Here is an 11,140-nt window from a genome sequence, read left to right as displayed (position 1 = left end):
TCCCTGCCTCGCCTCTGGTTCGGCGTCGGCTCGGCCGGTCGGAAGAACCCTCCGCCCCCCCCCCCCGAACCCGCCCCCACGCAGCGCTTCCGGTGCTCCGCCCCCCGCGGGCCGGGACGGTGGGCGGAGCGGCCGGATGCGTAGCCGGACCGGCCTCTGGGTCGCACGCGTCCTTCCTCCACGGGCCCGCGCGGTGCTTGGCCGCGACCGGAAGTCTCAGGTGCGTGAAACCGGAGGTGGGGCAAGGCGGCGTGGGCCCCGAGGACAGGCAGCTAGTGGGGACCTGAGACCCTGGGGCGGTGCGTACGGCTGGCGCTGCAGGCCCCGAAGTGTCCAGTCAGAGATTGGGAAGACCTAACGGTTAGGCACGGATTATCCGCAACACAGGAGAGTCAAAAAATTATAGACATTTTGGGTGCCAGCCCTGTGCGCGCCCACCGAGAACCAAAAAGGCGAATTCAGACAGGCACATGGCCGTCCTGAGACTGGATAAGTTATGTACTGAGAGGTGGCAAGATAAAACTTGGGGAGGATTATTTGAAGGAGCTGGGCCTGCCTAGGAGGGTAGGTGGGATCCTGTTATTTTTTGCTTTCTGTTCGATGATGGAGAAGAAGGTTTGGTAAATTCAAAGTGGTGGTAGCTAAGTGTCCCCCCCCCCCGAACATGGAAATATGATTGTCCTCTGATTGAAAAACGATAAAAATTAATAATTAAAAGGTAAGAGTAGAGATATACTAAGTTAAAGAGACAATTTTATCAGGCCTTCAGGACTTGACAGTAGTATCCTGACAACTAAAAAAAGACTGTACATCATGCAGCTGGAGGTATGATCTGTTTTTGAAGCATGGAGTAAAAGAGAGGTGCGCCTGACCGCATGAATCCAGGCCTCCTCTGGGAGAGACAGGGTGTCCTGGCGTTAACAGTGGGGTCTCTGCAGAGCCGAGGAGCTGAGAGGCGCTTTCCTCAAGGCTCATTCCACCAGACATTGAAGTCGTATAACTCCATCCTTTTGTCTGGATTCAGTATTCACCAAGCAAACTTATGATGAGAGAGTAGTTGGACAGGCCGATCTGAATATCCGGTTGATAGCCTATAGTTCTCTTTGTAAATTAATAAATTGGCATTCAGGTTTTCTCAGACATCCCTGTGTTCCCACTTTTTCTCACTCTTTGTGTGATTCTTTCTTGTCCTACGAGGCTCAGTGTAAATGTTACATCCTCACAGGGTCCTTTTTGTTTATGTGTTCAGGTGCCTAGAACAATTTCTGGCACATAGCAGGCGCTCAGCCTAACTCCTTCGACTTTCAGTCTGCTTTTCTCTTTAATTGGAGTATAGTCGCTTTACAATGTTGTGTTAGTCTATGCTGAACAGAAAAGTGAATCAGCTATACGTATACATATATCCCCTCTTTTTTGGATTTCCTTCCCATTTAGGTCACCAAAGAGCATTGAGTAGAGTTCCCTGTGCTATACAGTTGGTTCTCATTAGTTACCTGTTTTATACGTGGTAGTGTATATATGTCAGTTCCAATCTATCCCACCCCTCCTTTCCCCCTTGGTGTCCATACGTTTGTTCTCTACATCTCTGTTGCTATTTCTGCTTTGCAGATAAGGTCATCTGTACCATTTTTCTAGATTCCACATATACATGTTAGTATACAATATTTGTTGTTCTCTTTCTGACTTACTCTCTGCTTTTTTGGTCACTTTTTTGATGAAGCCTAGCCTGACAACCCTATATGAAATTACAGCCTGGGGACTTCCCTGGCGGTTCAGTGGTTAAGGCTTGGTGCTTCCACCGCAGGGGGCATGGGTTCAATCCCTTGTAGGGGAACAAAGATCCCGCATGCCTCGTGGCCAAAATAAATGAATGAATGAATAAGTAATAGATTAAATTAAATGGCAGCCCGGTTCCTCTCACATACACGTTTCCTATGTTCCCTTTCCTTTTTCATATGGTCCTCATCACCTTCCTTGATTTGGTTCACTGATGACTCCCAAGTGCCAAGAACAATGCCTGTTGTGTAGTAGATGCAAGATCTCTTGAATTAATATCTTTGCTGTGTTTCACACCGTATCCACAATGCCTGGATGAATACAGATATTTTGAGCACTATTAATACATTAATTGGATCAATTCTGGAGCCCTTAGTTACCATCTATTCAGCTCTGTGCCATTGGCTGCTGGTAGCCAAAAACTCTTAAGTTCAGTGCAGTCAAAACGGACCAGTTATCTTCACCATATATCTCCTCTTCCTATGAAATCTGTCCTAGAAATGTCACCTCTTTCCACCCATTTCCCAGGCCAGAAGTCAGTGTATGCATATAATTAATAAAAGAGCTAACATCCTGTGTACTTTCTATGTGCCAGGCACTCTTATAAGCACTTTACATGTATTAGTTCATTTAATCCTGATATGAGTCCTGTCATTACCCATATTACAGATAAGGAATCTGCGGCATAGAAAAGTAAACTAATCTGCCTTAGCTGGGAAGAGACAGAGTTGGGATTTGAATGCTGGCTCGTAATCATTATACCATAAAGGACCCTTGACTTCCTTCTCTCACCCTCACTGAACCAATTACCAAGTACCAAGATTCTCCCTGCTTAAATCTCTAGGCCATGTCTCTGAAGTATAAATCTGTAGAACTCTTCAGCACCTCCTCATCACCCTCAGGGTGAAGTTCAAGTATTTAGCATGGATGTTTTTTTTATTTTGGCCCGAGGCTTGTGGGATCTTAGTTCCCGGACCAGGGATCAAACCCGTGCCCCCTGCAGTGAAAGCACAGGGTCCTAACCACTGGACCACCAGGGAAGTCCCTAACATGGATTTTAAGTCTCTTCATAATCCGATCTCTACTTCTGCCTCCTTATCTCTTGCAGCTCCCCATTCCTGCACTCTTAAATACCAGCCAATTGAATTAAATTCTTCGAATTCTTTGAATGGATCTTCTTTTCCTCCAAGCTATTGTACTTCGTTGGAATACTTTTCCTTACCCCTTCTGTGTCTCAAACTTCAGTGTCACTTCCAATGATGAGAGGGTTAAAAGACCTTCTAATGTACTTACCCTGTCATAGCACTTACGACACCGTATTTTAATTATCACCTTCCTTGCTTTTTAGTGTCTCCCACTAGATAGTTCCTTGAAGGCAAGGACCAGTCTGTGACCTTAATGTCCTCATGTCCATCCCTTCTCAGTGTCTGCGACCCTCGTTCAGGCCCTCATTATCTCTAACTGGGACAACTGCATGGGCCCGTTAAGCCATCTCCCTGCCCCTAGTCTATCTGTTTTTAATCCATGCTCAACACTGCCAGCAGAAGCAGTTTTGTATAATGGCTGACTTAACACTTTCCTACTTAAAACACCTCACTAGATCCAGCTGCTTTTAGAAAAAGGCCAAATGCTTTAGAATTACATGAATTTGTCTCCTCCCCCTCTTTATTCTACCTTGTGCCTAGTAGGCACTCCATGAACATTTGTTCAATGAAGGAGGGACTGTATCAAATTTGGTCAAACAGAACCAAGAACAAAGAGTTTAACCAAAGAAACGGCATCTGGCTGCAGAGGCTTCCTAGGACAGCACAGCCAAAGATTTCAGTGGAGCTGTAAGACTGGCAGTGGAACTCCTTTGAGGAGGGAGTCCCCAAGACATGCCTTCCTGTTGGAGGACTGGACTCTCTGTCTTTGCATTTGCCTGGAGCATGCTACTCCCATCAACATGGTAAAAACCATCAGATTTCGAGGCTCAGTTCAAGTATCCCTTCCTCTGTTACACCTCTCCTGACCTTTCTAGATAGAAAGAGTGTAAATTGGTTCAGCTTTTCTGTAGCATAATTCATCAAGATATATCGAGAGTGATGAAAATATGAAGACTTGTTACCCTAGGAATTGTGCATCTAGGATGTAACTACAGGAGAATGTGGCCTACTTCTGGGCTTTAATAACCCAGTCCTTCCCAGGTCTTTAACCTAAAGGAAAATTATGACCATTCTAAGAAACGAAATCGGAATAGAATGGTTTCTTTACAACCGTAACTAGTCAAAATACTTCATTATTACAGCTAGTAGTTTCAGCCTTTTCATCAGCACCGCTAACACAAATAATGTGTAAAGTGTCAAACATAATATTGTTCCTAGCCTTTCTATTTAACCTTGCTGACCACCTCTCCCCTGACTTCACGGGATCCATCCTAATTTAATATTGATCTAAATAAAACAGGCTGCCAGTAAACATGTATCTCAAAGTTAAATAGGAATTATTTTTAAAGTACTACAAGGGCATAATTAAAGCTTTCCAGACAGATGTTCATGAATACATTGTTGATAACACAGAAAAACTAGAGACAATCTAAACTCACAAACTAAGAGATTGGTTGAGTAAATGGTGGTGTACCTTGACAATGGAATGTAACACGACATTAAAACTGATGTAAAAATAGGTTTAACGGGCTTCCCTGGTGGCGCAGTGGTTGAGAATCCGCCTGCCGATGCAGGGGACACGGGTTCGTGCCCCGGTCCGGGAAGATCCCACGTGCCGCGGAGCGGCTGGGCCCGTGAGCCATGGCCGCTGAGCCTGCGCGTCCGGAGCCTGTGCTCCGCTACGGGAGAGGCCGCAACAGTGAGAGGCCCGTGTACCGCAAAAAAAAAAAAAAAAAAAAAAAAAAAAAAAAAAAAAAAAAAAGGTTTAACATGAAAGAAATAAGAGTATGTTTCCACTTTTTGTGGGGAAAAGTGGGTGTGTGTATTTTAAACATGCACATAAAAAAATGGGTACATGCTAAAGTGTTAATTGGGATTATCTCCGGGTGGTCATGTTATGGTTTCATTTATTTTGCTCTTTTTGCTTGTCTGTATTTTCTCATTTTTCTCAAATAATGTGTATTACCTGTGAATTCAAATTAATTTGTCTTTGAGATATATTACATAATGTATTTTCAGCTTTATTATTTGAAAAATCTGTGCCCTCATTCCATTTCAACTAAAACAATTTGAGGTTTGCCTCATTTATTTCCTTTGAGTGCTCCGTTGTACAGTTTTTGCGAAAGACTAATGATAAGAGGCTAAAAGGCAAGAAGAGCAACCAGGCTGGATACTTAAATAAGTTTGGATTAAGTAACCAAGAACCGATAGCTACAAACTAGAACTTAATTTTCTTCTTCTCAGTCATTAATTTGTTTGTCTTCCATTTTTAAAAGCATGCTGATCCCATTTTCAATGAAGAATTGCTTCCAGTTACTTTGTAACCTCAAGGTCCCAGCAGCTGGTTTTAAAGACACAGTTAAAAGTGGGCTCATTTTACAGTCAGTTTCCAATGACGTTTACCAAAACCTGGCTGTAGAAGACTGGATCCATAACCATATGAGTCTAGAAGCCAAGCCGCTTCTTTTCTTTTGGAGGAATTCTCCCTCTGTTGTAATGGGTCGGCATCAGAACCCTTGGCAGGAATGTAACCTGAGCCTGATGAGAGAAGGTGGCGTAAAACTAGCGCGGAGGAGAAGTGGAGGAGGAACAGTCTACCATGATATGGGTAACATCAACTTGACTTTTTTTACAACCAAAAAAACGTACGATAGGATGGAAAATCTAAAATTAGTTGTTAAAGCTCTGAAGGCTGTCCAGCCGCAGCTGGATGTGCGGGCTACCAAAAGGTTTGACCTCCTCCTCGATGGACAGTTTAAAATCTCAGGAACAGCTTCCAAGATTGGCCAGACCGCTGCTTATCACCACTGCACTCTGCTATGCAGCACTGATGGGACCTTCCTGTCCTCTTTGCTGAAGAGCCCTTACCAAGGGATCAGGAGCAATGCCACTGCGAGCACACCTGCCTTAGTAAAAAATCTTATGGAAAAAGACCCCACTCTGACCTGTGAAGTAGTGATAAATGCTGTTGCCACAGAGTATGCTACAGCTCATCAAATCGACAATCACATTCACCTAATAAACCCAACAGATGAGGCACTGTTTCCTGGAATAAACAGCATAGCCAAAGAACTACAGACCTGGGAGTGGATATATGGCAAAACTCCAAAGTTCAGTGTAAACACTTCCTTCAATGTGTTATATGGACACTCACACTTGGAAATTAAAGTATTCATAGACATAAAGAATGGAAGAATTGAAATCTGTAATATTGAAGCACCTGACCATTGGTTGCCGCTGGAAATACGTGACAAGTTCAATTCAGGTTTTAGGGGTAGTAAATTTTGCCCAATTGAAACGACTATGCTTACAAGTATATTACGTAGAACATGTCCAGAAGATGATGAACTACACAGTAAATGGGATATGCTCTGTGAAAAAATTAAGGGAATAATGTGATTCCAAGTAAATTTCTTAATACTGACAGTTTCAATGAGAGAATTAAAAATGTTCACAGTACATTGTTTGGCTCTTAAAATAAAAAAGATCTAGTCTCCTTCAGTAACTTCTCCCTATTTGAAATTGTCTATCACCTATCCTAGTCCGTATTTTCCATTGACCTCTAAGATACTCTCTGTCTTTATTGATTTTAATACCTGGCTGCATTTGTATTTCACCTTCTTCCTCTGTTACCATCTTGGGGTTGTATACCATATGGGACACTCTGACCTCAGAGTTAGTTCTCTTTCTTACCGCTGAGGAATATAACCCCAGCTTCTTGCCACCTCTGATACCTTAAACTCGAAAATTCTCCCATTTCGTTGTTTCCTTATCCTTCCATCCTCTCCCATTAAATCAAGCTTATTGCACTTTTCTAAGCCAATAACTTTTCCTCAGTCTCTTGCTTTAACTCCATTTCTTACCAGCATTCTCATTTGTTTCTCTTGACCTATGATAGCCACACTTTTTTTTTTCCAACAATTGATTTCTACTCCTATACCCAGATGGCAGGCAATGCTAGAAGAAAATTCACATAACCTATAGTTTTCAACTTGTATTTCTTTGTTCTGTTGGTGCCAGATTCGACTCACCCGTCGTCTCCCCCTCATTCTTCAGAGGCCTTATTCGTAAATGTTCCCACTCTTCCTAAGCTCAGAATTCCATTACTCTTAATCTGGTCGCAAACCTTGATTTATAATTTGAGAGTGGAGGCTTTCAGAAATGAGCTCCTTCAGTGCCCCCATGTTCTCTACTTCAGCTTTTCTCATTCCATTCAATCTCAAAGAATTGGCTTGAGAATTGGCTTGTGGCTTTTTCCTTTCTAGCCTGTTTGTGCTTTGTATCGTACTGTCAGTTATTTATCTCCTTTATCTTGCCTAACTCTCTCTCGACTTTTACTGGATCTTTAGCCTTAGTGAATAGACATGCTCATGTCTCCCCTTTCCCGAAGACTCCTGCTCAAGGCTTTACTCTGTTTATCTCCATCACTTCATTTGCCAAACTTCTTCAGAGGGTACCACTACTGCCAACCATTTCCTGTCTCTACGGTTCACTCACATACTCCTCTTACTTCTACAGTAGTTCCTACATGTTTATTGAGTGCCTCCTCTGTGCCAGGTCCTTTGCTAGTTGTTGGATGTTCATGGTGAGTAAAAGCGACATGCTCACTGAGCTTAAGAACTGAAAGTTTAGAGTAGTGGTTTCAAACTTTTAAAAACTGGAGTAAAAAATGTATTTTATATTGTGTACCAGCACACACATATGTTGCCTATACCTAACAAGTTTCACAGTACGATGCATATCCTTTACTACTTATCTGATATTTTATATTCAATTTTATTTCTTTTAAAAATTGACTTTATGACCCATTAATAGGTCAAGACTTGAGTTTTTTAAAACTAGGGAAAGAAATCAGTAAGTGCTTACAAAATGAGAAAAGTATGAAAGAAAAGTCCAGGCAGTTAGACAAAACGGGCTCCCTAGCTCGAGCGATCAGGGACCTGACATTGAAGCTGAGCCCTGAGGAATGAGAAGTGGATTGGAGCAGGGAGGAGAGTAATCCGGATTTACCGGTTATCTATTGCTACCTAACAAACCACTCCAAAACTTGGTAGCTTAAAACAACAACAGTCATTTATTCAGTCCAAGATCAAGGTGACAGCAGGTTTGGTTTCTTCTTATTTTTAAAAAAACTATTATTTTTTAATTTGGCCACACCTGGCAGCTTGTGGGATCCTAGCTCCCTGACCAGGAATTGAACCCGGGCCGCAACAGTGAAAGCGCCAAGTCCTAACCACTGGACCGACAGGGAATGCCCAGGTTTGATTTCTTCTGAGGCCCGTCTCCTTGGCTTACAGGTGGCAGCTTCTTGCTGTGTCCTCACATAGTCTTTCCTCTGTGTGCGTATCTGTGTCCAGATGTCCACTTCTTATAAGGACACCAGTCATATTGGATTAGGGCCACCCTAAAGACATCATTTTAACTCACTTCTTTGAAGATCTTATTTCCAAATATGGTTACATTCTAAGGTACCAGGGGCTGGGATTTCAACGTGTGAATTTCTTGGGGGCAGTGGGGGTGGGGGGCTGCAGTTTGCACAATTTCAACCCATAACGGGTTTCAGGACTCAGAGACCTTCAGACATCTTCACCTGAAACAGCGTAACACAGTGTTTGGGTATCACATTAATTTCAGTCCTCTTAGGGGATCTTCTCCTTTCATGCATCTCAGTGGATCCAGATCCCATCCTTTTTCTTGTGGGGTTGTGGGAAGCAGGAGTGGACACAGGGTTTTGCTGCAGCTGGTTATGTCAAAATGGGAGGACAGTAAAGGAAGGGGATTTTTCAAGTTGCTCCTGGGACAAACCCAGGTGCCAGGCTAGCTGTTCTTCATTTGAGGCAGGTTTAATGGGCAGGCCCCATTGTTCTTTGCAATATTAAATACCAAGTAAACACAGTTTTGAAGGGATTGTTCACGGGCCTGTTTTTAAGCATTACATTTGTCACAACAACTGAAAATTATTTTCTAAGAAAGGTATAAAAATCCTGACATGATGTGCTTGGTGCAATAAAGCAGCCATGATTTTCTGATACCCTTTGTTTCTCGAGAGCGAGGACGACATCAGGTGAAGGCTGTTAAGGGCTTCAGGTTCCAAAAGGGAAATCTGACGAGCATTCCTGGAACACATGGATTAAAGGCATGTTTTGCAGGTAGATTCTGCAGAACTTTCTGTTATGTCTGCATATGAGGATGAAGGGGAGGGAGGAATCAAGAATGACTCCTAGATTTCTTACTTAAGCAACTGGATGGATGGGGGTACACGGGAGCAGTGGGGGGGAGTGTATCCAAAGTTCAGTTGGGGCCTGTTAATGTTTGAAATGCTTGTGTGTTTCTGAGATGCCAGGTGAAATGCCAAATGGGCAGCTGAATATGTGAGATGAGAGTTCCAAGGAGAAGTCTTGGCTTAATAGGAGTTGACAGCATATAAATAGTATCGTAGATCATGAAAATGGATAATTGTGGACTTTTGTAATTCATCTAAAGTTTAAAGTGTTTAGCATCCGAGCCCCCTATGTTTGGGGAATCCTCCAACTTACAAATCTTGGTGGGAGGTGGAGCCCACCTTTTGGAGGAGGCCATCAAGAGGATGTGACCGCCAGTTGTCCTTCAGACTGGACCCAGGCAATCAGAGGCTCCTAACCTCCTCCCCTGTCCTTGGAATGTACGTTCTGCCCACTGTTCCTGTACCAGGAGCCCACCAGGTCTGGCTTAACTCAAGCTTTCCCCTGTTGCCATGCAAAGCAGGCTGCCACCATAAGGGCATTAGAGAAGCTGAGTACCATTTATGGATACCCTTGTCCAATAGACAGTGACTGGGCAGTCACATTTTAAAGGTCATGATATGCAAGTGTAAAGCAACGTTGCCCACCATGCAGCTCTACAAGGATCAAGTCATTAGCCACTGCAGTTGCTGACTGACGGTGCACCCTGAAAGGAATTCAGGACGAAAAACAGGATGAGAACATATATGCTTTGGAAAAATGGGCCCCTTAGATAGTTAGGTATATTTCAGGAAGATTTTTAGAGAACCCAGATTCTTGCATCTTCACATACACAGAAAAAGCACTAACGTCATTAACTAATATATCTGTTCCTCACGACCAGCACTAACCCTTTACTGAGATGTATAATTGACTGCACGGTTTCCCTGGCCAAAGTCACATATATACTGGCTTTTCCCCTGTGTCTTGGGGAGCAGTCCCCTCTGGGCTACCAAGAGGCCGTTTCCCAGGCTATATAGTCCTCACTAAGTTTTCCAAATAAAACTGAAACGAACAACTCTTATGTTGTGCCTTTTTTCTTTCAGTCAACATAAGACTGGGTGAAGGAACATGACACTGATGGAGGTTCTGTCTCTCCTACAAGCTACAACCAGCAGAGTCGGTAGAAAGGAAGAATGAAACATTAAAGCAGCAGACTGAATTACTAACAGGTAAAACCACCTTGGCCAGATGGACTAAAGTACTATCCCAGGCTTTAAGACATTTGAGTGATCAACTAGTAGGGCCTGCTGCCCCACAGGCCAGATGGGAGACCCTTTCTTAGACACACGATACCCACAGTAAGGTACGGACATTGCAGGAGACAGCCATTTCCCTCTCACTGTGGATCTACGTGCTATGCTGCTGAGAACACCAAGCCCCATCACACCTGGGAAGGGAGTTTGCAATGGGATTTGCAAAGGGACGTCCCACCAAGATGGGTGAGTTACTTTGCATCCTTGTATGAGGAGGAATGACTCATTCTCCGCTGGGATGCTGATGTCCTGCTGCAAACCAGAGCCATCCAGGTACTACACCTGGAACAGAACACACATCTTTGAAAAAGGGGAGGAGGTGGGAGTCCTGCTCTGGCAGATCCTGCCCCGTCCATCTCCTCACACCTGATAGTGCTTCCTCCCGCAGCCAACATGGAAGGTACACACAACTAGGTCAAGTTCCTAAAGCGGCAGCCACATTAACATCTAATTATCAGGCCATAAGTGTAATTCTTTTTTATTTATTTATTAATTTTTTTTTCCACAAGTGTAATTCTTATAGGGGCAGACCTCCCCATACAAGTTCCTACTAAAAAAAAAGGTTACTACCTAGTACCTAGTTTAGGAGAACTCCAATATTTAAAAGGTAGGGTGGAGGAGAAGCGAAGTGTGTTACATGGAAGTTGAAATTCAAGAAGGGAGTGGCCAGGGACTTCCCTGGTGGTGCAGTGGTTATGAATCC

At 43.5% G+C, this 11,140-nt stretch overlaps 1 protein-coding gene across 2 annotated transcripts; it reads left to right on the top strand.

Annotated features, from left to right (window-relative positions):
- Nucleotides 1–118: 118 nt before the first annotated feature.
- LIPT1 (lipoyltransferase 1) lies at nucleotides 119–10,933 on the top strand. Of its 2 annotated transcripts, none has more exons than XR_010835350.1 (2): nucleotides 119–220; nucleotides 10,228–10,933. XR_010835350.1 is itself a non-coding variant. In XM_059079764.2 (2 exons), exon 2 carries the CDS (start codon nucleotides 5,199–5,201, stop codon nucleotides 6,318–6,320), a length of 1,122 nt encoding a protein of 373 aa, XP_058935747.1. In that variant the 5' UTR covers nucleotides 119–220; nucleotide 5,198; the 3' UTR covers nucleotides 6,321–6,422. The 2 variants fall into 2 exon arrangements, 1 of the variants encoding a protein (XP_058935747.1); XM_059079764.2 differs by lacking the exon at nucleotides 10,228–10,933 and adding an exon at nucleotides 5,198–6,422.
- The last annotated feature ends 207 nt before the right edge of the window (nucleotides 10,934–11,140 follow it).

Source organism: Kogia breviceps, chromosome 11 (assembly GCF_026419965.1).
Source record: "Kogia breviceps isolate mKogBre1 chromosome 11, mKogBre1 haplotype 1, whole genome shotgun sequence".
In the NCBI taxonomy this organism is placed as follows: Eukaryota; Metazoa; Chordata; class Mammalia; order Artiodactyla; family Physeteridae; genus Kogia; species Kogia breviceps.
The sequence above is the reverse complement of the archived record's forward strand: the minus strand, read 5'-3'. Positions and strand labels throughout refer to the sequence as shown.